At 46.0% G+C, this 25,000-nt stretch overlaps 1 protein-coding gene and 1 non-coding gene across 9 annotated transcripts in view; both read left to right on the top strand.

Annotated features, from left to right (window-relative positions):
• Positions 1–25,000, top strand: part of CHD8 (chromodomain helicase DNA binding protein 8) — a 137,918-nt gene that overhangs the window by 94,117 nt on the left and 18,801 nt on the right. For 6 of the 8 annotated variants that reach the window (XM_032235631.1, XM_032235630.1, XM_032235632.1 and 3 more), the window contains 12 exons: positions 4,129–4,239; positions 5,547–5,758; positions 7,838–8,037; positions 8,890–9,082; positions 10,146–10,235; positions 12,475–12,578; positions 13,657–13,771; positions 14,043–14,118; positions 17,908–17,962; positions 18,552–18,747; positions 22,402–22,610; positions 24,413–24,982. In XM_032235631.1, the coding sequence (XP_032091522.1) occupies positions 4,129–4,239; positions 5,547–5,758; positions 7,838–8,037; positions 8,890–9,082; positions 10,146–10,235; positions 12,475–12,578; positions 13,657–13,771; positions 14,043–14,118; positions 17,908–17,962; positions 18,552–18,747; positions 22,402–22,610; positions 24,413–24,982 (2,131 nt within the window). The remainder of the gene's footprint in view (positions 1–4,128; positions 4,240–5,546; positions 5,759–7,837; positions 8,038–8,889; positions 9,083–10,145; positions 10,236–12,474; positions 12,579–13,656; positions 13,772–14,042; positions 14,119–17,907; positions 17,963–18,551; positions 18,748–22,401; positions 22,611–24,412; positions 24,983–25,000) is intronic. The other 2 variants (XM_032235635.1, XM_032235634.1) reach the window with 1 other exon arrangement.
• On the top strand, positions 13,861–13,973 carry LOC116523123. The gene has a single exon (XR_004257050.1). It is a non-coding gene; the product is annotated as a small nucleolar RNA U6-53/MBII-28 (small nucleolar RNA).

Raw genomic sequence — 25,000 nt, 5'->3', positions numbered from 1 at the left:
CATTCTATACAATCACATGTTTACTGTGCATAACCGGGGCATATAACATTGAATAATAAACACAGCCCTCACTTATATAGAAAGTGCCCTCTACAATACAAACCCAATATACCTCCTTGGCCCACCATACACCCTCTTTCAACCCCCTCCAACTTTCATTCTTCCTTCTCACATACCCCTCTACACCTACTTCCCCTCCCCCTCTATCTAACCCTAACCCTATCACTCTCTCTCTTAATCCATTCCCTCCCTTCCTTCTCCTCCTCCTCTCTCTCACCCTCTCCACCCTCCTTCTTCTTTCACTCAGCTCCTCCCTTCGGTATACTTCTATTACCTTCCAATATATTCGGTTTGTTCTAACACTAACATTAAAAAGCCACAGTATACAAGTGGAATCATGTACTTTAGAATTTAACACATATTGTATTTCCCCCCTCCCCCCAGAACCCCACCTCCCTTCCCTCCCCCCCCCAACTTCCCAGAGCCCGTACACGGTATAGCATTTTAACAATCACAGTCTAAAATATCTCAACATTGAGCTCAGCTTCTTACTGTTACCCAAATTTTAAACAGTTTATTACTAATATTAAACATAAACTATCTGGAGTTTCTTAGTCCCATAATGAGCAGTTTACATTGTTCGTATACATTAAACTCAGCTTCTCACCATTACACAAATTTAAACAGTTTGCTTTGTTCTGTCTATTTCCAAACCCATTAATTTTGTTCCCTTTGTGTCTCCTTCCTCTATAACACAATTTAGATACATTTCGAATTTTTCTTTTGATTTCCTCTTCCAACTCTTTTTTTTTGCCTTTATTTGTATGTATGTATGTATGTATGTATGTATGTATATATATATATATATATATATATATATATATATATATATATATATATATATATGTACACCTTCACACACATATATATGTATATATATATGTACATATATATATACATATATATTTTTATATTCATTAGTACTCCTCTCATATATGCTTTTCTTGGGTCTCCTAGAAATTCCCTAAATATGCCCTTATTCATATTCTGAACATGATATTCAGATAGCAATTTTTACAATCATTAATATACTTTTCATATCATAATAGCTTCCATTTGACCTCCAAGATCTTCTTACCTACACTACCCTTCCCAATTCCATCCAAACTGGGCCATGATCCAAAAGAACCCCCACCACAATCTCCGTCCTCTTTGCCCCAGAAAATAAATCATCAGTAATTTATATAAAAGTTCATAATTATCCATCAAGTCAATATCTTTTCTTCAGTATGCAACTATGTCATTTTTCTTTTGCATGACAGAAGTCACAAAGTATTGACCATGTAATCAATGGCCAATAACTATTAAAGTTGTTGCAGTCTGACTTATTTCCCCATTCGTCTGGTAGTCGTACCACTAGGTCCTTGTTCTCTGATCCCTTGCCCTACCGGGAAGGAAAGATGATGCTTTCTATCTTGTAGTTGTGTAATTTGTTGTTTATCTTGTCCTTCTCGTTGTCTTTCTCCGGATCCAGATGATTCAGACTGTCCCACCTTCAGGGTCTTATGATAGAAATCTCGGGCTTCCCATACAGAGTTGAGACGATATTTTTCCTCACCAAGTGTAATTATAATACCAAATGGCACATCCCATCTATACTGTATCTGACGGTTTCTGAGTTCTTCCACTAGAAAAGCGTAATCTCTCCTGGCTCTTAACATTTGGGGTGGTATTTCTTTGAAGACAATCAAATCCTGTCCGCCAATTTGTAGCTTGGTATTATAAGACTTTTGTAGTATCCTATTTCTAGACTCTCTTGTAGCAAAATATATGATTACATCTCGAGGGAGCTGTCTCTGTTTTGCCGTCCAAGAATTATGGCAGTAAATTTTTTCAATCTGCCAATCAAAGTTGATTCCCGGTCTTCCCACCAGACGACTGAAGGCCTCTGAGAAAATCTGTTTCAGGTTCTCCTGTTCCCTTTCACGCAGTCCCCTGATTCTTAATGCAAGCTCCATCTTAACGATTTGTTTTTCTGTATTTTCAACTTTTTGTTGCATCACTTCAATTTTGGATGTCAAGTTGGTATTGGCTTCCTCCAGAAGCTCTAGCTTATCTTCCATTCCAGCTTTTTCAACTTTTTGTTGCATCACTTCGATTTTGGATGTCAAGTTGGTATTGGCTTCCTCCAGAAGCTCTCGCTTATCTTCCATTCTAGCTTTTTCAACTTTTTGTTGCATCACTTTGATTTTGGATGTCAAGTTGGTATTGGCTTCCTCCAGAAGCTCTAGCTTATCTTCCATTCCAGCAACATACTCTGTCACTACAGTTACAAGTCCTATCGTGTCTTCCTTTGTATTAGCAATCTTAGTGTCAAACTTGTCACAAAAGTCTGTAATAAGTTGCTTTATCTCCTCTCTGAATTCTTTAAGTGTCTCAAAAAGAAATTCTTTCATTAGCAAATCTCCAGTAGGGGGCGTAGAAGGTAAAGGCTGCGACTTCATGCCAAATGCATGAGGTGTATTGCTAAAAGGACGTCTCCCCGACTTTGATTTTGGTGCCATTATTTCAAACAATTAGTCAAGAATTACTCGAACTCTGCTGGCCCGTTATGTAACTTGCAAGAGAAGAAAGTGTTGAGTCCCCCCTTTATTTGTTCATAGAGGTTTTTCAAAAGATTTTTAAAAAAAAGCGTTGTAACAAAGCACGTCTCAAAAAATTAGCATTGTAGTGTAACAGTTCATATTCATCTGTGTTTAAAATATCTCTCTATTAACAAGGAGGCTTAACAGCTTTTAAAAATTGATAAGAAAAAGAAAAAGAAATTCTTGGTAGGTCTTCAAGGAAACAATGTTAATTAGTCGGAGAATGCTATCAGGCAATACCTTTGATCTTTCTCTCTGTCGGCTGTGCCAGGAAGCTAAAAATATACAAATGCGAAAGCTACAAGATCGCCATCTTAGGACCAATTACACAAAGGGATTTTTTTATCACATTGAAACTGGGATTTTTGGTAGGAAAAAAAATAAAATAAAGTTCTCAAGTTTGGTCTCTGCCTGTATTAATTTCAATAACATAGTTACAAAAATTGTCCGGGGGGGGGGGGGGGTTCTAGCCTTGTGCTGTAAAAAAAACAGCTGAGATTTTCTGGCCGGAGTAAATGACTCAGCCTTGGCTGACTCTCCCCTTCCATTCGCAGCCAAAAAAAAAAAAAAACTGCGAACTTCAAAGAAGACTCTTGCCGACTGAGTCGCTCTCTGCTTTTTTCTTGCCTGAAAAAAGAGATATCTAGTAGATATTAGATAGATAACGAACCAGGAATCTGGGGGCAGCTCCATTAAGCTGCCGATGACGGCAAGTCCCTCCCCGAAAGTCCTTAACCACTGCATCACTGCGGCTCTTAAAGTCTTTCTGATCATTCACACTTTTAAGACAATGAACTGAGTTTCCCACAACACACTGAGCCACAAAGTATCTAAGCACCACTGTTAGGTAAGCTCCCCATTGGGAGAGCGAGTGCGCTCAGAGAAGCATTGTGAGAGTTGTGTTGGAGAACACACAAACCAGCATACAGAGACATTGCAGTTTAAATCGGCTTTTACTTTCATGGAAATAGAGGTATCAGAGTCCATCAAACAGGCCAAGTCATACACGGATAATTCAGTCAGACATCAATGTCTTTCAGTTAAGGGATAATCCAAATAACATAGTCCATAAACATACAAACAGTCTGGTACTCAAAGTTTGCTAGCAGTTGCAAAACTTACAATAGTTCACGGCACTTTCTAACAGCCAGCTTCCAAAACACTCAGATCAGATCAGATCAGCCGAGCATCTAACAAACAGAGTGCTAACAGTCGTTCTGGCTCCCTCTTATGGCCGATTGAGGAAAACAGCAACCAATCACATTTTACAGTATGACTTAAAGAAACAGGTATAGCATTGTTACATGATTTATATATTGCCAACCCAACCGTTAGAATTATATTCCTAACAACCACGATTCTGGTGAGCTGTATAAATCTAGCAGAAAGGTTTGTACATGAGACCGTGCATGAAGTCTGCTTTACGGTAAGCCTGCTACTCACACGGTCTCCTCCCTTTCTTTTGCCTCTTCTCCTTTCCCAGGCAAGTTTTGTGGCCTCTGAAAACAGGACAGACATCGCCCTGGATGACCCCAACTTCTGGCAGAAATGGGCCAAGAAAGCAGATTTGGACCTGGATCTCCTGAACAGTAAGGTGTGTTGAACTGGGATGAGGGATGCAGTCAACTTGTACGATTGGCTGGCTGAGTAATAGAAGAATCAGGAGAAGGATGGCATGACATTTAATCTCTCATGGCACAGAATCCTAGCTGTGAGGATGACAGATTATTTTCTCTGCTCCAGGACTGGATCCTCTGGTCACCAACTGGTGGTCCGTGGACCACTGGTGGTTTGTGAGAAAAGTGTGGTGGTCTATAGAAAAATTCTTTGCATTTTTAATGTGGCACTAAATCAAGGGTCCTCCAACTACGCCCCCTGGGACGGATATGTGCAATTAATGTTTGTGTTACTGCAGAGAGTCTCCCCCTTTGGGGTCTTTTTGTATGGGTCAGAGCGGGGGGAGAAATTCTGACTTGGGGTCTGCTTCAGCCTCCTGGTGTGGGGCTTTGGGCGAAGGCTGGAGGGAAGTTTCCGCTGGTGGCGAAGAGCCGGAGGGGCTCGTTCCAGTGGGACTGCATCATGGCCTGGAACTGGCTGACCATCTCAGCCTGCTGAGCCTCCAGGCGCCACTACCTGGCCTTGAACTCCTGCAGGTCTTCCCTCTGCTTGGAAAGCCTCTGCTTGTAGTCCTCAGTGAGGCGGTCATCATGCGTCAAATCTGGGAATTATTTTTAAGGAGGATTTAGGCAAGCCAAAATAGGTTTAGATAAGGAGCAGAGAGGAGCAATTAGGAGACTAAGTTCGGTTATAAGAGATTGGGGGAGGGAGGGAATGGGAAGGTTGCCTTCAAATGTAGAACATGGTATAGTGTGAAGTCCTTGGTTGCTTTGCTGCGGACATTTCATTATCCAAACAAGGGAATATCATCAGTCTGACTGCTGATTTTAACTGATGATAGCAATAACTATAGCACTTAGACAGTTATACCGCTTCATAGTGCCTTACAGCCCTTTCTAGGCAGTTTATAGAGTCAGCCTATAGTCCCCAACAATCTGGGTGCTCATTTTGTCGACCTTGGAAGGATGGATTTGCATTCCTATGCTGTCTTGAACTTGAACGGCTGTTTCCAAGTCTTAAGATTCAGTGATGGAAAGAGGGCAAGAGTGAGAATTGTCCATGGAGGAATTGAAATATGTCTGGAGGGGAATTGGCATACGGTGAGAGATCCAGAAGGGAATTGACATATGTTCAGAGATCCAGAGGGGAATTGACACACGTTCAGAGATCCAGAGGGGATTGACACATGTTCAGAGATCCAGAGGGGAATTGACACATGTTCAGAGAGGGGAATTGACACACATTCAGAGATCCAGAGGGTTTTTTCCTCTTCGTTTCCTGCAGAACAACCTGGTGATTGACACGCCTCGCATCCGCAAGCAGACTCGCCACTTCAGTACACTGAAGGACGACGACCTGGTTGAGTTCTCCGACTTGGAGAGCGACGATGACGACCGGCCGCGCTCCCGGCGCCATGACCGGCACCACCATCCCCTCCACCATTCGTACGGGCGCACCGACTGCTTCCAGGTGGAGAAACAACTGCTGGTCTATGGGTATGTGGCGTGGAGGGAGGCCTCCCGAAAAGCAACAGGACGTTTGGAAAGGAGGATTATGGGAGTTGTAGGGGAAGATGTGCGTCTTTGTGTGTGTGTTTTAATCCAATTTCTTATGGGAAGAGGGGGGATTATCTTGGAATCTTAGAATAGAAATAGGAATGGAATGGAATAGAATAGAATTAGAAATAGAATAGAATAGAATAACAGTTGGAAAGGACCTTGAAGGTCTTCTAGTCCAACCCCCTGCCAAGTCAGGGAACCCTACACCACATCAGACAAATGGTTGTCCAATCTCTTCTTAAAAACTTCCAGCGTTGGAGCATTTATAACTACTGGAGGCAAGTCATTCCACTGATTAATTGTTCTAACTGTCAGGAAATTTCTCCTTCGTTCTAGGTTGCTAGGTTAGTGAGAGCTGCTCAAGGAGAGAAAGCCGTAGTAGATTGTCCCAAAGGTTTTTTTTTTTTCAAGAAGCAACTGGACTTTCTGATTTTTTTTCTTTGGGGGCCTTTCACTTCTCATCCAAGAAGCATCTTCAGCTGAGTTGTCCCAAAGAGCTGAAGAAGAAGACGCTTCTTGGATGAGAAGCCCAGTTACCTCTTGAAAAAGCATGTTTGGGACTACCATGACCTGAATGACAGAGAATCTCCATAGTTATGTGTTCTGACACCCCTCTCCATACACCAAGGCATTCCAAGACAAGATTACTGCTAGACGATTTATTCACAGTAAATCAACACTGACCAGACCTTGGCAGCAATCCAGACTTCCAAGATAAGAAATATACACAAGAGCTTCTCCAGCATTGGTAATGAAGTTGAAGCCTGCAAACAGTCTCCTCCCAAAGTCTCTCCTTATATACTCTCTTGAGAGGAGCCTAATTACAACCACCTGGGTCCAATTATCTTATGTATCTGCGTAGTTGTTCTGTGCATCTATCTACCCGCCGTTGCCTGGCATCCAGGAGCAACTCCCTTGTCTCCCCCACTGCTCCAAGGCCTGACGTCCTGGGCATACTCCCTTTGGCTTTCACTGCTGCTCCATGCCTCAGGCGCCTCCTGGTGGCCAACCAGCCTTTCTGGTCCCTGCTCGGAGTCTGAACCCTGTCCAGGGTCCTCCACATCTTCCAGAGCCGACTCATAGGGCCCCTCGCTGCCGGAGTCTGTTTGCAGCTCCAACGGCTCCTGCTGGGCCACAACAGTTATGGTAGATTGGCTTCCTCATAGTACAGGTAGGGAGTTAGTTCAACTCCCAATTATTTTATTTTTGAATTTAAACTAACAATTAGTAAGATTGAGGCAAGAAAAAAATAGCTTTTTTTTTATTTGCCAAAAAACAAAAGAGGGAGGGTGAATACAATTCTGATGGAGAAATAAATTTCTGGATCACATGTGTGTGTAAGTGAACCATTGCTACTACAAGTAATCCTCGATTTACAACAATTCATTTAGTGACTGTTTAGAGTTACAATGGGACTAGGGAAAAAGGGACTTAGGACGCATCTTTCACACTGACAACCATTGCCACATTCGCATGGTCACTTGATGAAAATTCAGATGCTTGGAACTGATTCATATTTAGTTTTGGAGTTTGGTTCATATTTAGTTTTGGAGTTTGGAAGCCGGAGAAGAAGTTATGCTTGGAGCGCCGCCACGGCGGCAGCTGGGCCAGGGCATGGTGAGGCTGGGAGGCATGCTGCTGGGGGCGAAACAGGCACTCACCCAACCCCCTTCTCCAGCTGGGCAGAGCTCCATGCACTGACATGGAGGGGGTATCGCAAATGTGCCAAGCCACAGAAGCTGGGGAGCGGGCAGAGCACCATGTGCCTTGTCTGTGCCCGGCTGTTCGGGAGCCCGCTTACAAGGGAGCAGCTGCCCGGCAACCCCAAAACAATAAGCCCTCCCCCTATAATAAGCCCAAGGCCATATTTCGTGGGTCAAAAGAAAATAAGACCCTGTCTTATTTTGGGGGAAACACAGTAGTTAGGGTAATGACAAGCCAGCTCAGAGAGCACCAAGGGCCCCTCCCCATCCTTATTAGCCATCTGAGCAATGTCGCTGTTGCTTTGCCTGGCAGCTGGGGCCGCTGGAGGGAGATCCTGTCGCATGGACGTTTCAAGCGGCGGATGTCCGAGCGGGACGTGGAGACCATCTGCCGTGCCATCCTGGTCTACTGCTTGATGCATTATCGGGGCGACGAGAACATCAAAGGATTCATCTGGGATCTCATCAGCCCAGTTGAGAACGGCAAAGCCAAGGAGCTTCAGAACCACTCGGGTAAGCGAGAGGGAAGGGCCTCCTTTGATAGAACTTAGAATAATAATTTTATTGTCATGTTGAATGTAGACTAATCGGCATTCGTTAAAATGAAATTCCGTTGCACACGGCTCTCAAAGGGTGACCACCTCCAATAAACACTACGAAAACATGTCAAAATAAATTCTGCATATGTCCACATACATTCTATGACAGAGGGAAAGAATATAGTCTAGTTCATATATATGTATGTACATGTTGAGAAAAATGAATCTATACCAGATGGATGGCTTAGGAAACAAAGCTTTTCCAGAATCAGTCCTACTAGAAACCTCCCAAAGGAGGAGCAACAGAAACAGACCGTAAAGTGGGTGTGTGGGGTCTTTAACAATGCTTCAAGCACTTAGCACATAGCGTTTATAAGCAGCATCCTGAACGAGAGAAAGTGAGCTTCCTATAATCATCTCCGCTGTCCTCACCACTCTCTTTATGAGCTTTCTATCTCAGACACTGCGGCCACCAAACCAAACAATGACGCAGTTTATTAAGACGTGCTCAATCATGCCTCTGTAAAAAATATTATCCCCTCTATTGCTGTCCTTCGAGAGTGTTAACCACACCTATGTGTCCATTCTGTTGATAGGAAGACTTTGATCCAAGCTTGAGATTGTGGCCTCCTTAATCCTTTTCCAGAGTGGAGAGAATTTAGGGTGGTGGACTCTTGGGAAATGGAATAATGTTGGTGTCCCTTTGCTGTTGGTGAGCCCTTTAAGTGGCTCCTTCTGTGTTGTGTCTGTGTGTGTGTGAGTTGAGCTACTCTGCAAAAGCCGGGGTGACCTAATCCCTATTGCACTGGTTCCATATTATACCTAGCCCCTGCTCTGAGCTCCCTTCCTGTTCCTCGGGCAGGCCTGTCCATCCCGGTTCCACGGGGCCGCAAGGGGAAGAAAGTCAAGTCTCAGACCACGTTTGATCTCCAGAAAGCAGAGTGGATCCACAAGTACAACCCGGACACTCTCTTCCAAGATGAAGGCTACAAGAAACATCTTAAGCACCAATGCAACAAGTAAGAAGGGAGGGGGGGAATGAAGGGAGATCCAGCCCGGGGTGCTCCTGTAAAGCCAGTAGAAGCCAACTCCCTGGATCCCAATCTTTTTTCCATGCAGAAAAGATGGGAGCTCCAAGGTGGTAGACAGATAGTGCCAGATCCCAACCTCAGTCTTCAAAAATGCTGGTTTTGGCATTTTCCCAATTTGCTGTTCGAGAGGCTGGGTGTGGTCCACTGAAAAATAATTGTATGGTGGTAATGCTGTCTCTTTCTTTCTTTCTTTCTTTCTTTCTTTCTTTCTTTCTTTCTTTCTTTCTTTCTTTCTTTCTTTCTTTCTTCCATATCTTTCTATCTATATAACTGCCTATTTCTTTCTAACTATCCTGTCTGTCTGTCTGTCTGTCTGTCTGTCTGTCTATCTATCTATCTATCTATCTATCTATCTATCTATCTATCTATCTATCTATCTATCTATCTCCTATCTCTGCTATCTATCTCCTATCTATGCTATCTATCTATCTATCCATCTATCTATCTATCATCCATCCATATCTACCTGTCAAACTACCTATCATCTACCTGTCATTATAATCCACCCATCCATCTCTGTCTGTCTGTCTGTCTATCTATCTATCATCCATCCATATCTACCTGTCAAACTACCTATCATCTATCTGTCATTATAATCTACCCACCCATCCATCCATCCATCCATCCATCTATATCTATCTATCTATCTATCTATCTATCTATCTATCTATCTATCTATCTATCTATCATCTATCTATCTATCTGGTTAATCCATCTGATTTTTGTCCCACCTTTTTACTTTATACATAACTCAAGGCAACAAACATACATAATATTCCTTCTCCTTTATTTACCCCACAACAACTGTGAGATAGGTTAAGCTGAAAGCGAGTGACTGGCCCAAGACCACTGAGCTGGCTTTCATGCTTAACCTTTTGCCATCGTCACTGACTTAACAGTGGAGACAGCCAATGTCTTGGAACGTGGGTGGGTGCAATTTGTCAAACAATGCTTGGTCCTTCCAACCGAAAGGTATTATTTTCCTCTTTAGGGTGCTGCTCAGGGTCCGAATGCTTTATTACTTGCGTCAGGAGGTGATCGGGGACCAGGCTGAGAAAGTGTTGGCAGGTGCTGCTTCCAGGTAAAAAAAATTAACGTTTACCAAGGTTGCCTGGGGGAGTTGTGTGTGCTTATCCCCCACAATTACTGACATGCCACCTTTTGTTTTTTGTACAACTACTTTGCGGTTATAATTAAGTAGCTAATAACCCAGCGTTGCCCGGGTATTTATTTATAGTGGGGAAATGTTCAGACCAAATGTCATTTGTAGTGTTGAATTTTCCCCCTTATCAGTGGGAGCCCCCTGGCGGAGTACTGTGAAGCTATTACCATGGCAACTCCACTGCGCTGTACAGTAGAATCCATTTTACGGTAGTACAGTACAAGTCATTTTAAGGCACAACAGGCTTAATCTTAACAGAACACACACACACCAAGGGATGTAAGGGGTGTCTTACCCCCACAGTATTTGTCTCCAGGGATTAGGCCATCTATGTAGCAAGTTTTGTTGAAATTGCTCAAGGCGTTCCAGAATTATGGTGGAACACGCAAACACACACACACACTCAGCCGTTTTATATAGTATATAGATGGATGGGTATGGTTGGTATGGGAAACGGGCATTGATTGTTTCAGTGGATTTCGTGATGGAAACTTTTTCCGTTAGGGGTGTGTTTCTTTGAGTCCTTATTTAAGAAAAGGATTTGTATATAGGCCTCCTGCTTGAGAAGGGAGTCGGACTAGAAGACCTCCAAGGTCCCTTCCAACTCTTATTACTCTGATTTTTAGGTTCTACCACAAAACCGCGGACGACAAAATCGCGGTCGACGAAAGCGCGTATGTGACGTCATCACAGCGCGACGAAAAAGATCGAAAAAGATCGAAAAATGTAAAAATAAAGCTAAAACCTTCCCCTAACCCCCCAAACCTAACCCTAAACCTAACCCTTAACCTAACCCTAAACCTAAACCTAACCCTTAACGTAACGAAAAGCCTAACGCTAACCCTTAACCTAACGCTAAACGTAACGCTAACGCTCTAACCCTAACCCTTAACCTAACGCTAAACGTAACGCTAACGCTCTAACCCTAACCCTTAACCTAACCCTAACCCTTAACCTAACCCTTACCTTTATGTGAATCGGCTTGCTGTAATTTAATTTTTATTTCAATTTTTCGATCTTTTTCGTCGCGTTGTGATGACGTCACATACGCGATTTCGTTGACCGCGCTTTTGTGGAACACGCTTTTGACGGGTCACGGATTTTTAAAGGCGCCCATTCCACCAGATAACTGTTCTTAATGATGAGCCGTTGTGGCGTCGCCTTAGCAACTTCTGAGTTTGTTTATTTTTTTATCAAACATGTTTATTTCTCCAAGTCAATCATTTTGTTAGAGAGATTTTTTTTTATCCTGGCAAAAGAGCCTCTGTTTATTTATTTTCTCTTGTAAATGGATTACTGTGATGCATCTAAGGTGTCAAACTCAATTTCATTGAGGACCACATCAAGGCTGTCATTGACCTCGAGGGGGGGGGGGCGGGGGACAGGGACACTGAGTGGGCATGGCCAGCTTAACACCACTCCTCAAACTGCCAGCATGTTTCCTCTTCGCACTGGGTAGGCTGGGCCGAAGCCACACTGGCCCGATATTTCCTCTTCGCATTATGTAGTCTGAGCCGAAGCCATGCTGGCCCGATGTCTCCTCTTTGCATTGGGTAGATCAGCCAAAGCCACGCGGCTTACCGTATTTTCCAGCGTATAAGACGACTTTTTAACCCCAAAAATTTATTTCAAAAATCGGGGGTCGTCTTATATGCCGGGTATAAGAAAAACCCTACGAAAAGAAAAGGAAAAGCTGCACCACCACCAGCGCAGATGCCGGCCTTTCAATCGTTAAACTCAGCGCTCCTCGTCTGGGCACATGGATGGATGAGGGCTGGGATGGCTTAGTAAGGTCTGGCTGGCGGTCTGGAGGAGGAAGGCACTGAGCTCAAAGTACGAAAGCGCGGCAGCGCGGAGGCCTTCCAACGGCTCGCGGGCGCCTGAAATTAGCGGGCCGTCTTATACGCCCAGTCGCCTTACACAGCGGAATATATGGTACATTTTCCAGGACAGCCCCACGAGCCGGAAATAACCATATTACAGCCAACGAGCCTTGTGTTTGATTACCTCTGATCTAAGGGCAATCTACTCTGCGCTCTGAGTGAGGCTACGAAAGCAGAGCTAGGATTTGGGAGAGTCGTCTTGGTTCCTGTTTCACATCTCACAAGTCCTTTGTCTTGTCTTGTTTTGTTTCCAATTCCCACCTTCATCCCTGCAGCGAAACTGACATCTGGTTTCCGCTCGTGGATCAGGCAGAAGTCCCCACAGCCTGGTGGGACACGGAAGCAGACAAATCGTTGCTCCTTGGGGTCTTCAAACATGGTGAGTGATAACTTCTGGACGGGAATGCCCCTTCCTTTTGCAAGGAGGAGCAGATCCAACTCTCAGGCCCAAAACCAGAGATGAGACAACGAGACCCAGTCAAATCCAGTCCCTTCTTTGCTTACACCTAATTGGCAGATTCCTTAACAGCTACAGCGATCATCAAACAGGTGTGACTCATTTAGCAACCAGCTTGCTTAGCAGTGAAAATTCCTGCCCCTATGGTGGTCATAAGTCAAGGACTACCAATAAATTATCAGTGGACGGAAGCCGCCAAATCTAAATTATACCCAATCTAAATTCATTTAATCTAGAGGACTCTAAAAACAACAAAACTGTTCTGACCGAGGCTTCCCCAGCAGCACGAAGCTGAGTCCTCATCCCAATAAACCCCTTTTATTTCTTTTACAGTGAATTCCTCTCCAGCAAAGTCTTTTCTGTCCCACAGTCTTTCAGGATAGTTCACAATTACCAACCTTTATCAGGCTTGGAGAGTGGCCAGACCGATATTTTTCAGACGCCGAAATACTTGGCAAGAATGCAGGAATGAACTAAGTGTCTCCTGCAAACTCCACTCCCCTTTTGCTCCTCTTTTATTCCCTATGGGTGGGGCCATTCACCGTCCACCTTGTTCCTTAGCTGTTCCCTTCGTCTGGCAACTCTGCGCATGCGCACACTGTGAACAGGCTCCAACTGCTGTTCTTCTGCTCCACTGATGTCTGACTCCGAAGGTAGCTGATAACTGTTGGACGGCCCTGGCCCCACCACTGCTTCCAACGCGGAGCCCACATCAGAGCCTTCCCCAGACTCCAGGACTGGCCCATCTTCCTCCCCAACCTCCTCACTGTCCGAATCTGTTGCCAGCTCCGCTGGGCGCTGGCGGACCACAACATGGAGTCTTATTCCATTAGGGGTGTTACTTAGAACCCTGACACTTGATTACTCTTGGATAAGAGCCCTCTAAGGAACGTCAGGACTAGAGGCTTAACCGGGAAGCTGACTTTATAGTCTTAACCTCTGCCTGAGGTTACACGGGGACATAAACCCTTGAGGCATTGATGTTTGGCCTTTCCTTCAGGCTACGAGAAGTACAACACCATGCGAGCCGACCCCGCGCTCTGTTTCCTGGAGAAAGCCGGCCGCCCAGATGACAAGGCCATTGCCGCTGAGCACCGACCGGATGTGGGCGAAGGGTGAGAGGCCGCTTGGGCTGGAGTTGAGCCATTCTCAAGGCTGGGGAGGGGGGTGGACGGCGGACGATGGGGACAGTGGGTGGGAACCACACCCATGATGACTCGCCATGCTAATACCGAGGCACCGAGGGAGGGGACCACTGGCCCCGATCTCGGGTGTCTGTGAGTTCACATTTACTTCTCAAAGGAAGTTCTGAGGTGTGTCTAGAAAGCAGAGGAAGGATGCCGGGATTTCCAAGCAATAATTGACTAGTTCTTATGTCACTGGCAGGGTGGATTTTGACAAGGACTGCGAGGATCCGGAATACAAACCAGTTGGAGCCCCTGCCAAGGAGCACGACGAAGAGGTGGGATCCTAAACCCAATTGCACTGTTGATATAGCCCAGTGAGGGCTAACCTTTTTCTCCTTGCATACCGAAATCAACACCCATAACGGCCACACCCATAACGCAATGCCCCCTGCCCATGCTGACATGACACCCTGCCCTCCCTCACCCTCCTGTGCATGCGCGCAACCCCCCCACCCCCCACGCATACGTGCAACACCTTCCTCCCCTCGCACCACGTTTTGGGCCTAGCAGGCCTCCCTGAAGGCTCCTGACACCAAAAATGGGCGATGGGAGGGCGCATTGTGCACACCCACGGCCCGTTTTGGGTGTCTAGCTTGTCTCCCTGAAGCCTCCGGAAAGCAAAAACGGGGCACGGGGGGGGAGGGGCGCACCCCTCTACGCTTCCCCCTCCTCCTGGCGCATGCGTGGGCCTTTCCCGCATGTACGGCAAAGACGCAAAATTCAACTGGCCGGTGGGAGGCCCATGTGCGGGTGGAGCTGAGCTGGGCAACAGCTCGCGTGCCCGCAGAGAGGTTTGCTGCCATAGATAAAGCTCATTGCCTCATGTTAAAAAAAACAGAACCCGAGATGCAGTGGTGGGATTCAGGCAGTTCACACCTATTCGGGAGAACCAGTTGGTAACTTTCTAAGTAGTTCAGAGAACCGATTGTTGGAAGAAATCTCCTTTTGTTTTTTTCCACTTTACAGAGCTATTCCTGTAAGGAAGGTAGGAAGGAAACATTCTGGTGTTGTTTCTAGCCTAATCTTTATGCTTACAGAAACTGCCTCTCTGGTTAACCCTTGTTACATTGTAACAGCTAAGGCGAAGCGCCCATCGACCTGAGTGACCTTGAGTTGGCCACGCCCACCCAGTCACATGACCACCGAGCCCCCACCTACACAGATGGTCATTAGGGCAGAGAACCGGTTGTTAAATTATTTGAATCCCACCATTGCCAAGATGTTTTAAACCCATTGCCATTCAAACCTAACCGAGGCTACTGGCCCTGGGTTTTATTTATTTGTTACATTTTTACACCACCCCTATCCAAGCGACTCCTTTTTAGAAAGAAATCTCCCCCCCCTACTGTTTCTTGGGCCCACGGCCTGCCCTGTCAAGGATGTGGAAAGGGGAGAGAGGAGAAGGAGAGAGGAAGGGGAAGTAGAGAAGAGAAGGACGACAGAGGGAAGAAAGGAGGTAGGGAGCGGAAAGAGAGAGGGCAAAGAAAGTGATGGATAAGGTACAAATACGGTGTATGGAGAGCAGAAGTGTCAATCACATTAATAATGTTTTGGGAGTTGACAGTAAGATGAATTGATGCAAACATTTAATAACTCAATACGATGTTGGCTATGTAATAGTATACATGTGGTTATATGTTATGAAAATGTAAAAAAAAACTTTACATATAAAAGCATGTGCTTTGGAACGTGTGCGTGGTCCTTCCATTGTAGCTGAAATACCCCTCCCAGCATCCTTTGCAGTGGTGGGATTCAAATAATTTAACAACCGGTTCTCTGCCCTGATGACCAACTGGTCATCAGGGCAGGGCTTGATGGCAGGGCTTGATGGTCATGTGACTGGGTGGGTGTGGCCAACTCAACATCACTCAGGTTGATGGGCGCTTTGCCTTAGCTGTGACAATGTGATAAGGGTTAACCGGAGAGGCAGTTTCTGTAAGTAGCGCAATAAAGATTAGGCTAGAAACACCAGAATGTTCCTTCCTTCCTGCCTTCCTTACAGGATTAGCCCTGTAAAGTGGGAGGGCGGGGATTTTTTCCAACAACCGGTTCTCCAAGCTGCTGAGAAAGTTAACAACCGGTTCTCCCGAATAGGTGCGAACCGGCTGAATCCCATCACTGATCCTTTGCCATTAAGACTGACAGGGAGGCATGTTGGGAATGGTAGCTGAGCGATCTGTGGCTATGCCCAGATTCTCCTAAGTTTGTCTGAATATTTAGAATATCCTTCAGGAATCTCAAAAGGTGCTTTTTTTAAAAGGCGGCTGGACTGTTTTTCCCCCAAGGAAGAAAAAGATGCTTTGCTTCTCCTCCAAGAAGCTTCATTGCTTCTCCTGTGCGCTACTTGGTGAATCCAAGCATGGGGTTAACTTTGTTCATTAGCCGAGAGACTGAGTTACGTAATTGTTGACCATGCCTCCTCTGACTGGGATAGTTCAGTTTTTTAACTCAGTCCAGCCTTAAAGAGACGCAAAAAAATTCTCTCCTCTAGGTTAATAGACAAATTAGTTCATTTGACTTGGATTCCCACTTTTGATTCGTTTGACTAAGGTTTGTAGTGTTTGTGTTGCCTGATAATGGGATCACGCTTTCCTTGCGACTCTAGTGATCGCGGGAAAGGCGCCAGGAAAATCATATTTCTTTGCAGTCCTTTAGATAATCTTTCCAAATACACCCACCCACCAGGGGTGGGTTCTGGCCCGCTTTACTCCTGTTTTGCTTTTGTGCATGCTGGATGTGTGCTGTGCGCACTTTGACACTTCAAATAAAATTTGTCCGCGCATGCGCAGAACTCAAAAACAATATGGCGGCGACCAGGGAACCCGTTTGGGAGCATGGCGGGCCTGGGGCGTTGCTGGTTCCAGTCACCCAGGCCGCCCTACTACTACCAGTTCAGCCAAACCAGTCCTAATAGATAGGAACTGTTCAGACCCCCCTCGTCTCACACCAACACACACTCCGAGCCAAAGATAAGTTACGGCATTTAATTAACAGACAGACAGATCCTTGGCAGCAAACTGGCACAGAAAAGCTTGGGCAGCAATCCAACACAGATAAGGCTTGGCAGCAATCCAGCCTGCCAAGCTCACAATCATGTTTTCCGACATTAGTTCCTGCGTTGACTTCTGCAAGAGGGGCATGTGCACAAGGAGTCTTTTTATAGTCTGGAGAGGAGCCTAATGTCCACCAGCTGAGTGCAATTACCTCCTGTAACTGCGCAACTGTTCCTGACGCCTATTAGCTCTTCAGTGCCGTGCATCCAGGAACAATTCACTGCTGGTGTCCGGCTCACTCTCCCTTGTCTCCTCCCCACTGATCCAAGGCTCAGGTGCCTCCTGGTGGCCAACCAGCCTCTCTGCGCCCTGCTCGCAGTCGGAACCCTATCCAGGGTCCTCCAGAGCCGACTGAGGACCCCTCGCTGTCAGAGTCGGGTGGCAGCTCCAACGGCTCCTGCTGGGCCACAACAGGAACTCACTTCCCTCCCTCCCTCCCCCCTCCTCACACACACACAGAAGTAATCCTTCCATCATTCCCACAATCCTGCCAGAAGCAATGACGCTTCTTGGATGAGAAGCAAAATGTGTGTGTGTGAGTTTTCCCTTCCTCAGTGAGGGGGGGGGGGGATCCACAATCCAGTTGCTTTTAGAAAAAGCACTTTCGAGACAACTGTGACTTGAATGACTGAGATTCTCCGCAGACGAAGAATTAAACTACGTCTAGATGTAACAAACTAGGGGGGAAAAGTCAGCTTGTAGGCTGCCTTGGGGACTCATTGGCACCTTTCAAGGCTGCTTTCTCACCCCCCACTCCATGCTGTTTGGGTGCCCGGGGGAAGTTTTAAGGGCAAAGTTAACTAATGGGAACGTATTTTTTTTTCCTTTGGGAAATTTGAGTTATGGAGAAACATGGGGGAAACATTTGAAAGCTTCTATCTGCTTCCATGTTTTCCCTACCTGGATCTTGTTTCCACAAGTAAAGCAAATTTATGACTTTTAGGCCAAAAACCATCATCCTTGGCTATAATGGTACTTGGCAATCCAGTTTAATTGCACTAATCATTCCAGGGCGAAGCGCTAATGATGATGGATGAAGACATATCGGTGGTGGATGGGGAGGAAGGTAATTATACCATTTTATAAGGCCTTAGTTAGACCACACCTAGAATACTGAATCCAGTTTTGGTCACCATACTGTAAAAAAGATGTTAAGATGCTAGAAAAAGTGCAGAGAAGATCAACCATGATGATGAGGGGACTGGAGGCTAAAATATACGATGAACAGTTGCAGGAACTGGGCATGGCTAGTTTAGTGAAGAGAAGGACCAGGGGAGTCATATTTGAGGGGCTGACACAGAAAGGGGTTAAGCCTTTTTCCGAGGCACCCCAAGGCCAGACAAGAAACAATGGATGGAAGCAGATCAAGGAGAGACTCAACCTAGAAATAAGGAGAAATTTTCTGACGGAACCAATGGAACAGAAGTGGTCTTCAGAAGTTGTGGGAGCTTCATCACTGGAGGCTTTCAAGAAGAGATTAGACTGTCATCTGTCAGAAATAGTGTAGGGTCTCATGCTTCGGTGGGGGGGGGGGGGGTTGGACTAGATGACCTACAAGATCCCTTCAAACACTGTTAATCTGTATCTCTACCATGGGAAGAGGGTCAACTGGAGGATGCACAAGTCACACCGCCGTCCCTGTCATCATTCTCTAGGTCAGCCAGGGAATCTTTTCTGGCCTCCAGCCTCTGCGCTCACCGCCCGTTTGCGGCGACTAATCACGGCCTTCCAGCGGAGCTACAAGCGCGAGCAACTGAAGATGGAGGCGGCGGAGCGGGGGGATCGGCGGCGGCGACGTTGTGAGGCTGCCTTCAAGCTGAAGGAGATGGTGCGCCGAGAGAAGCAGCAGAGGTAATCTTGTGGGCCTGCTTTGGATCCCGCTCTCTTTATTTGGAGAAGCTGGGTCAGGAGAGGTACCGTATTTTATTGTGTAGAAGACGCTACTTTTCCTTTAAAATATTTGCTTGGAAATGGGGGGGCGTCTTATACACAGGAGGACGAGGGGAGAAGGCGTGGCCGTCCCCATCCTCCTGCTGTGCCGCACATGCCCGACGAGCCTCTACATCATATGCAGCTCTGTCATTCCTCTCTGTTGCCGTTGTTTCCTGTGTCACATTGCCCCTCTAGGTTTCATCTCTATTGTTCCTGTGATGCATTTTCTGTTCTTGTATTACTCTCTCTCTCTAATAAGATGGCTTCTGCACAGGGGTGGCTTGTAGTGTGCTTACTCACTCACTTTACATCTGCGATGGCAAACCCATGGCCATCTCTGCGGGCATGCAAGCCATTGCCCTATGTCAACTCCGGCGCACATGCACACGCCATCCAGCTGATTTTTGGCCTCTCTGGAGAGCTGGGGGGAGGCCGTTTTCACCCTCCCCAGGCTCCAAGAAAGCCTCCGGAGCTTGGGAAGGGTGTAAAACGGGCCTACCGAAAGGTCGGAAACAGACCATTTCTAGCTTCCAGGGGGTGGGGGAGGACGTAAACGGTCTGTTTCTAAACTCCCGTTTTTCACCCTCCCCAAGCTCTGGAGACTTTCCTGCAGCCTGGGGAGGGCGAAAGTGGCCTTCCCCGGCTCTCCGGAGGAAATATTAAGGTCAGCTTGGCGACAAGCAGCACATCGGCAGTGCAGCCCGCCCAGGGGTGTGTGTGTTTGTGCATGTATGCGCACTTGGGTGCACACTTTGCATTATGGGTGCAAGCACGGGCTGTCACACGTGCACACTCACATTTTTGGAACCCCAAAACAGAAAGGTTAGCCAACACTGCTCTATATGAAACATGGAGGCGTCTTCTAGATGGAAAAATATGGTACTTGAACCTGCGACTCAATCCCTCATAAAGTATCAGGATTCCATGTTAGGTTGCAGTTAAGATTTATTGCTCAAACCTTTGCAAAAGAACCTGGTGAACTAAAGGTCAATACAGGTGATCCCCAACTTACAATTAAGCCCGAGATGTATGTTGTTAAGTGAGATATTAAGTGAGTTTTGCCTCATTTTACAACCTTCCTTGCCGCAGTTGTTCAGGGAATCACTTGACATTCATCAGTTAGGATCCCGTGATCTTGGGACACAGCAGCGGTCATAAGTATGAACCAAGCATTGAATTTCATACGATGATGTTCGCTCGATCATGGGTATGCTACAAAGGTCATAACTGGGGGAAATTGCAGCTTTGAATGGTCCCTGTTGTAAGTCGAAGACTACCTGTACTGAGTTGGGAGCCTGAAAAGGGTCCACTGAATTCAAGAAGGATTAGACTTGGGACCATTTGTGGGAATGTAATGATTCTAAACTGATGACTTGCTTAACGCCACCCTCCAGCTTTACCGGCTCTTCTACATCATCAATCCCAGAGTTATTGAACTACTTCTGAGTCAGTTGCCTTGCCTTAGTCCAAACTAGCTGCATTACCGTAGAGCTGGGGTATCAAACTCGGATTTCATTGAGGGTCGCATTAGGGTTGTGTTTGACCCCGGAGGGGGGAGAGGGCCGGGGGGGGAGTGGCCAACTCAACATCACTTGTGTTGGGGGCCCAAGCGCTTTGCCAGCGAAAATGGGCTCCCGAACTCCATTTCCTGGCTGTGACAGAGGCTCCTTCAACCCTCTGCCAGCGGAAAGGGAGCTCCGCTGGAAGAGGCACCACGGGCTGGTCCTTCGCTGTTTCCAGGGCAGCTCCATGGGCCAGATCTAATCTGTAATCTAAGCACCCCACAGGCCGGATCCAGCTCACAGGCCTTGAGTTCCTATAGAGCAGTGATGGCGAACCTATGACACGCGTGTCAGTGCTGACACACGTAGCCATTTGGGGTGACACGCACAGGATTTCATGCGATTCATCCTCGGCTCCTGCACGGCCGCCGAGGATGAAAGAATCTGTGCTGGAGGAACGGGGGGGGGGTGGGACGTGTGATCTCTCCCACCCACACTCACTTACTGTATCGCCGCCACCCCTTTCTGAGCGCAGGGGCTGCTGGTAAGGCGTGCATGCCGTGTGCACACACGTCATCAGCGCGGCGAGGGAGGACCCGCAGGAGAGGAGCGCGGGAACAGTGCGCGCCTCTCTCCAGTCAGGCCGGCACAGAGAGTCTACTCCTGGGACTGTCGGTTACGACCGCACCACACTTATCTCAGTTCACGGCAGGGCTGTGGAGTCTGCTGCTTCCAGCTCCACGTCCTCATCAACATGCCGCTCCGGCCTGCCCCCGCTATGAATATTCATATTCTTCGCCCTCACGTCACTAGGAATATTCATAGCAGGGGCGGGCTAGAGTGGCATGTTGATGAGGACGTGGAGCTGGAAGCAGCCGACTCCACAGCCCTGGTTCACGGCACCCCAAACAAGTTCAATAATATCAAGGGCAACATACGAAATCGACTGATGAACAAGGAAGTTACTAAGCAGGTATGTTAAATAATTTGTTTTTGGTTTATTAAATACAATTATATATTGCAATTATACATTTTTGTAGTTTAAGCTATAAATTGCGCAAAATTATGTTTTTGTCGAAGTGACACACAACGCAAGTTATGCTCGATTTTTTGCCGATTTTTGACACACCACGCCAAAAAGGTTGCCCATCACTGCTATAGAGAGAATTTTTTAAAAAATTCTTTACTGGGGCATTCTAAAGAAAAGTCGGATGATTCATTCTGTCGGTGAGCAGCAGGCAAAACCCCGTTGCCAAATTGGTTCAACGTGCCATGAAAGGAGCTCAAGGATAGCGTGGGCCAAAAACTTTGGTTACAACATAGATCTAGAGGATTGGGAAAGAATTTGAAACACAAATTATAAACTAACAATCAGCAGCACTTAAAGAAAATATGTACAAAATGTTTTATCATTGGCATTTATCACCAACAAGATTGGCTAAAATGTACCCAAACATGAAGCCGACCTGCTGGGAGTGTAAAAAAGTACAAGGGACTTTTTATTACATATGGTGGACCTGCCCGGAAACACAAAAATATTGGACAAAAAATTGGAAATGGGTGCAAGAAATTACAGGAGAACAGATAAAAGACAAACCTGAAATCTTTCTACTGGGAATAATCAAAGGGAAATATACAAAGAAAATTAAGTACATATTAATACATCTGCTAACTGCAGCTAGAATAGCATTTGCCCAATGCTGGAAACAAAATAATACCCCTCGGAAGAATTAGTGATAAAAAAAACCTTTGGATTGTGCAGAGATGGACAAATTAACACTGAAATTAAAAGATAAAGAAGTGTCGGAATATTATAAAATTTGGAACAATTGGTACAAATGGCTGCAAAACAAGAATAAAATTAATTAAGCCAAAAAACAATATATATAAATATATATAGAACTGTGTATAAAGGTGTGTAAATATAGAAGCGAAATATTATATACGTGTACAGGTATGATGACATAACAATGTTGATATAATGACTAAGGTGTTGTAGAAGGGAAAAAATAATTTAAAAAATCTGCTAAAAAAAGAAGAAAGGAGCTCAATGATCCTTTGTTATCCCAAGGTGGACGCGCCGTGAGCAGTCGGACTTCTATCGTGTGGTTTCCACGTTTGGGGTGGAATACGATCCGGACACGATGCGGTTCCATTGGAGTCGGTTTCGGACCCTTGCCCGCTTAGACAAGAAGACGGATGAAAGCCTAGCCAAATATTTTCACGGTTTTGTGGCCATGTGTCGACAGGTGTGCCGCCTTCCGCCAGCTGCAAGTGATGGTTAGTAGCGGAGTTTTTTGTTTCTCTCTCTCCCTCCTTCCCTACATACATACATACATACATACATAGATATATATATGTTTTTTTATTTGTGCAACAGTAAAAATATTGGGTTTCTGTCGTGATGGAGTCTTGTGACGAGCCGATTGACGAGCCGATTGACAGATAATGGAAGCAGTTGGCTTCCTCCCATAATTGGGGCTTACCAGGGGTTATATATATATATATATATACACATACATACATACATACATACACACACACACACATATATATATATACACATATATATACATATATATACATATATATACACATATATATACATACATATACATACACATACATACACACACACACACACATAATGTCAAGGTCCCAACTTTTTTTTATTTCTCCATTTTACAATATCTCTCTTCCAGCGTCTGCATGAGCCTGAGAGACAATTAGAAACCACTTGTTAAAGTTAATGCAACTTTAAAAGCAGTTGCAACTTGGCGGGGCGGGGTTAAGATTGAAGCTTTTTTTTTTAAAAAAGGGGGTGTTTTAATCAACAGAAGTGAAGAGATTATACTCTTGTGACTTCCCAAGTACTACTTCTAAATTGTTTCAGAAGACTGGGAAAAGAATAGAGAAAAATAAGAGATGTGAACAATCAAGAGATAGAAAAGTCTATTAGTGCCTTTTCTAATAAGGGATAATTAAGGGAACTCTGGAAAGAAGCTTTTCAAAACATGGAAAGAAAAATTAAGTCATTCCCATTATTTTATTACAATTCACTTTTTTTAAAAAAGGCAATAAACTGCCTGTTTGAAAGAGTCCGTGAGGCTTGTCCACAATCTTCGGAGGTTAGTGGGAATGAATCGGGGTTTCTAATTCCAATTACATTGGAGATGTGAATGTAAAGGGTCTTGGGAACATGCCTCAAAATAAGTTGTAAGTCAGTGGTCTCTGGCTGGGCAGACTGGCAAGGGGGACGGGGGAGAGAAGGAAGGAAGGGGGGAGAGAGAAAGAAAGAAAGAAAGAAAGAGGAGGGAAAGGGGAGAGAGAAAAAGGAAGAGGAAGGAAGAAAGGAAAAGGGAAAGAAAAGGAAGAGAAAGAAAGAAGGGAGAGAAAGGAAAGGAAAGAAACAAAGAGAAGGAAGGAAGAGAAAGGAAAGAAAGAAAGGAAAGAAAAACTAAGAACAAGAGGAAGGAAGAGAAAGAAAGGAAAGGAGGAAAGAGAAAAGAAGGAAGAGAAAGGAAGGAAAGAGGAAGAAAGAAAAAAGAAAGAGAGAAAGCAACCCCATCCACGGGATGCAAGCAGCACATGAAACCCCACCCCTTCCAGTCCACAGCCCGGCACTGCAGCCTCTTGGGACCCCAACAATAAAGCTGCGTTTCTCAATCAGCAACTTCAATATGGGTGAATTTCAGCTCCCAGAATTCCAGACATTTACTGGAATTAAATTATGCACGTCTTAAAGTTGCTAAAATTCAGAACTGGTATTATAAAGGCATGCGTCCCAACCTTTTGGGCAGTAGGGACCGGTTCCTTGGAGAGAGGTTTTTCCGCGAACCAAAGCGGGCGTGGTTTCATGTGCTGCCTGCTTTTCGGGGATAGGGCTTCACTTGTTTGTGTGGACCAATTGCTGGCGTGCCATGAACCACTGCCAGTTTGTGGAATAGGGGTTGGGGACCTCTGCTATAAGGGCTTCAGGCAGTGGGCCAGGAGGAATGGGGTGGAACAGAAGAGAAACAACTGAGGAAAAGAGCGAGAAGTAAAACGATTCCAGATTCACCCGGTTTTCCCTTCCTCTCCAGAATCTCCAGACCCCACCCTGTTCATCGAACCCATCACAGAAGAGCGGGCCTCCCGCACCCTCTACCGCATTGATCTCCTGCGCCGTCTGCGGGAGCAAGTGCTGTGCCATCCCCTCTTGGAGGAGCGCCTTGCCCTGTGCCAGTCTCCCGGGCCCGAGATGCCACCGTGGTGGCAGTGCGGGCGCCACGACGGAGAGCTGCTGCGGGGAGTGGCCCGCCACGGTCTTAGCCAAACCGACACCACCATCATGCAGGACCCGGACTTCTCTTTCCTGGCGGCTCGGCTCAGCCACCTGCACAGTCGGGCAGGGGGCACAGGGACACCCCCTCTTCCGCCCCCAGGGCCGGCCCAGCCTACAGGGCTACCCCTTCCAGGGGTCAGCACGGCGGCTGCTCCATCTCCCCTGCTCCTCGCTCCACCTTTGAATGAGCCACCTGCTCCGCCACATCCGCTCGCCTTGCCCCCCAAACCCGAATCGGCCGAGGACTCCGACTCCGAACTTGACCTCAGCAAGATTTCTGCATCGTCGTCGTGTTCGTCGTCCTCGGGCTGCTCTGACGACAGTGAGGGTGAGTTGGTGTTTTGCT

This window comes from Thamnophis elegans, chromosome Z (assembly GCF_009769535.1).
Source record: "Thamnophis elegans isolate rThaEle1 chromosome Z, rThaEle1.pri, whole genome shotgun sequence".
NCBI lineage: Eukaryota > Metazoa > Chordata > Lepidosauria > Squamata > Colubridae > Thamnophis > Thamnophis elegans.
The sequence above is the reverse complement of the archived record's forward strand: the minus strand, read 5'-3'. Positions and strand labels throughout refer to the sequence as shown.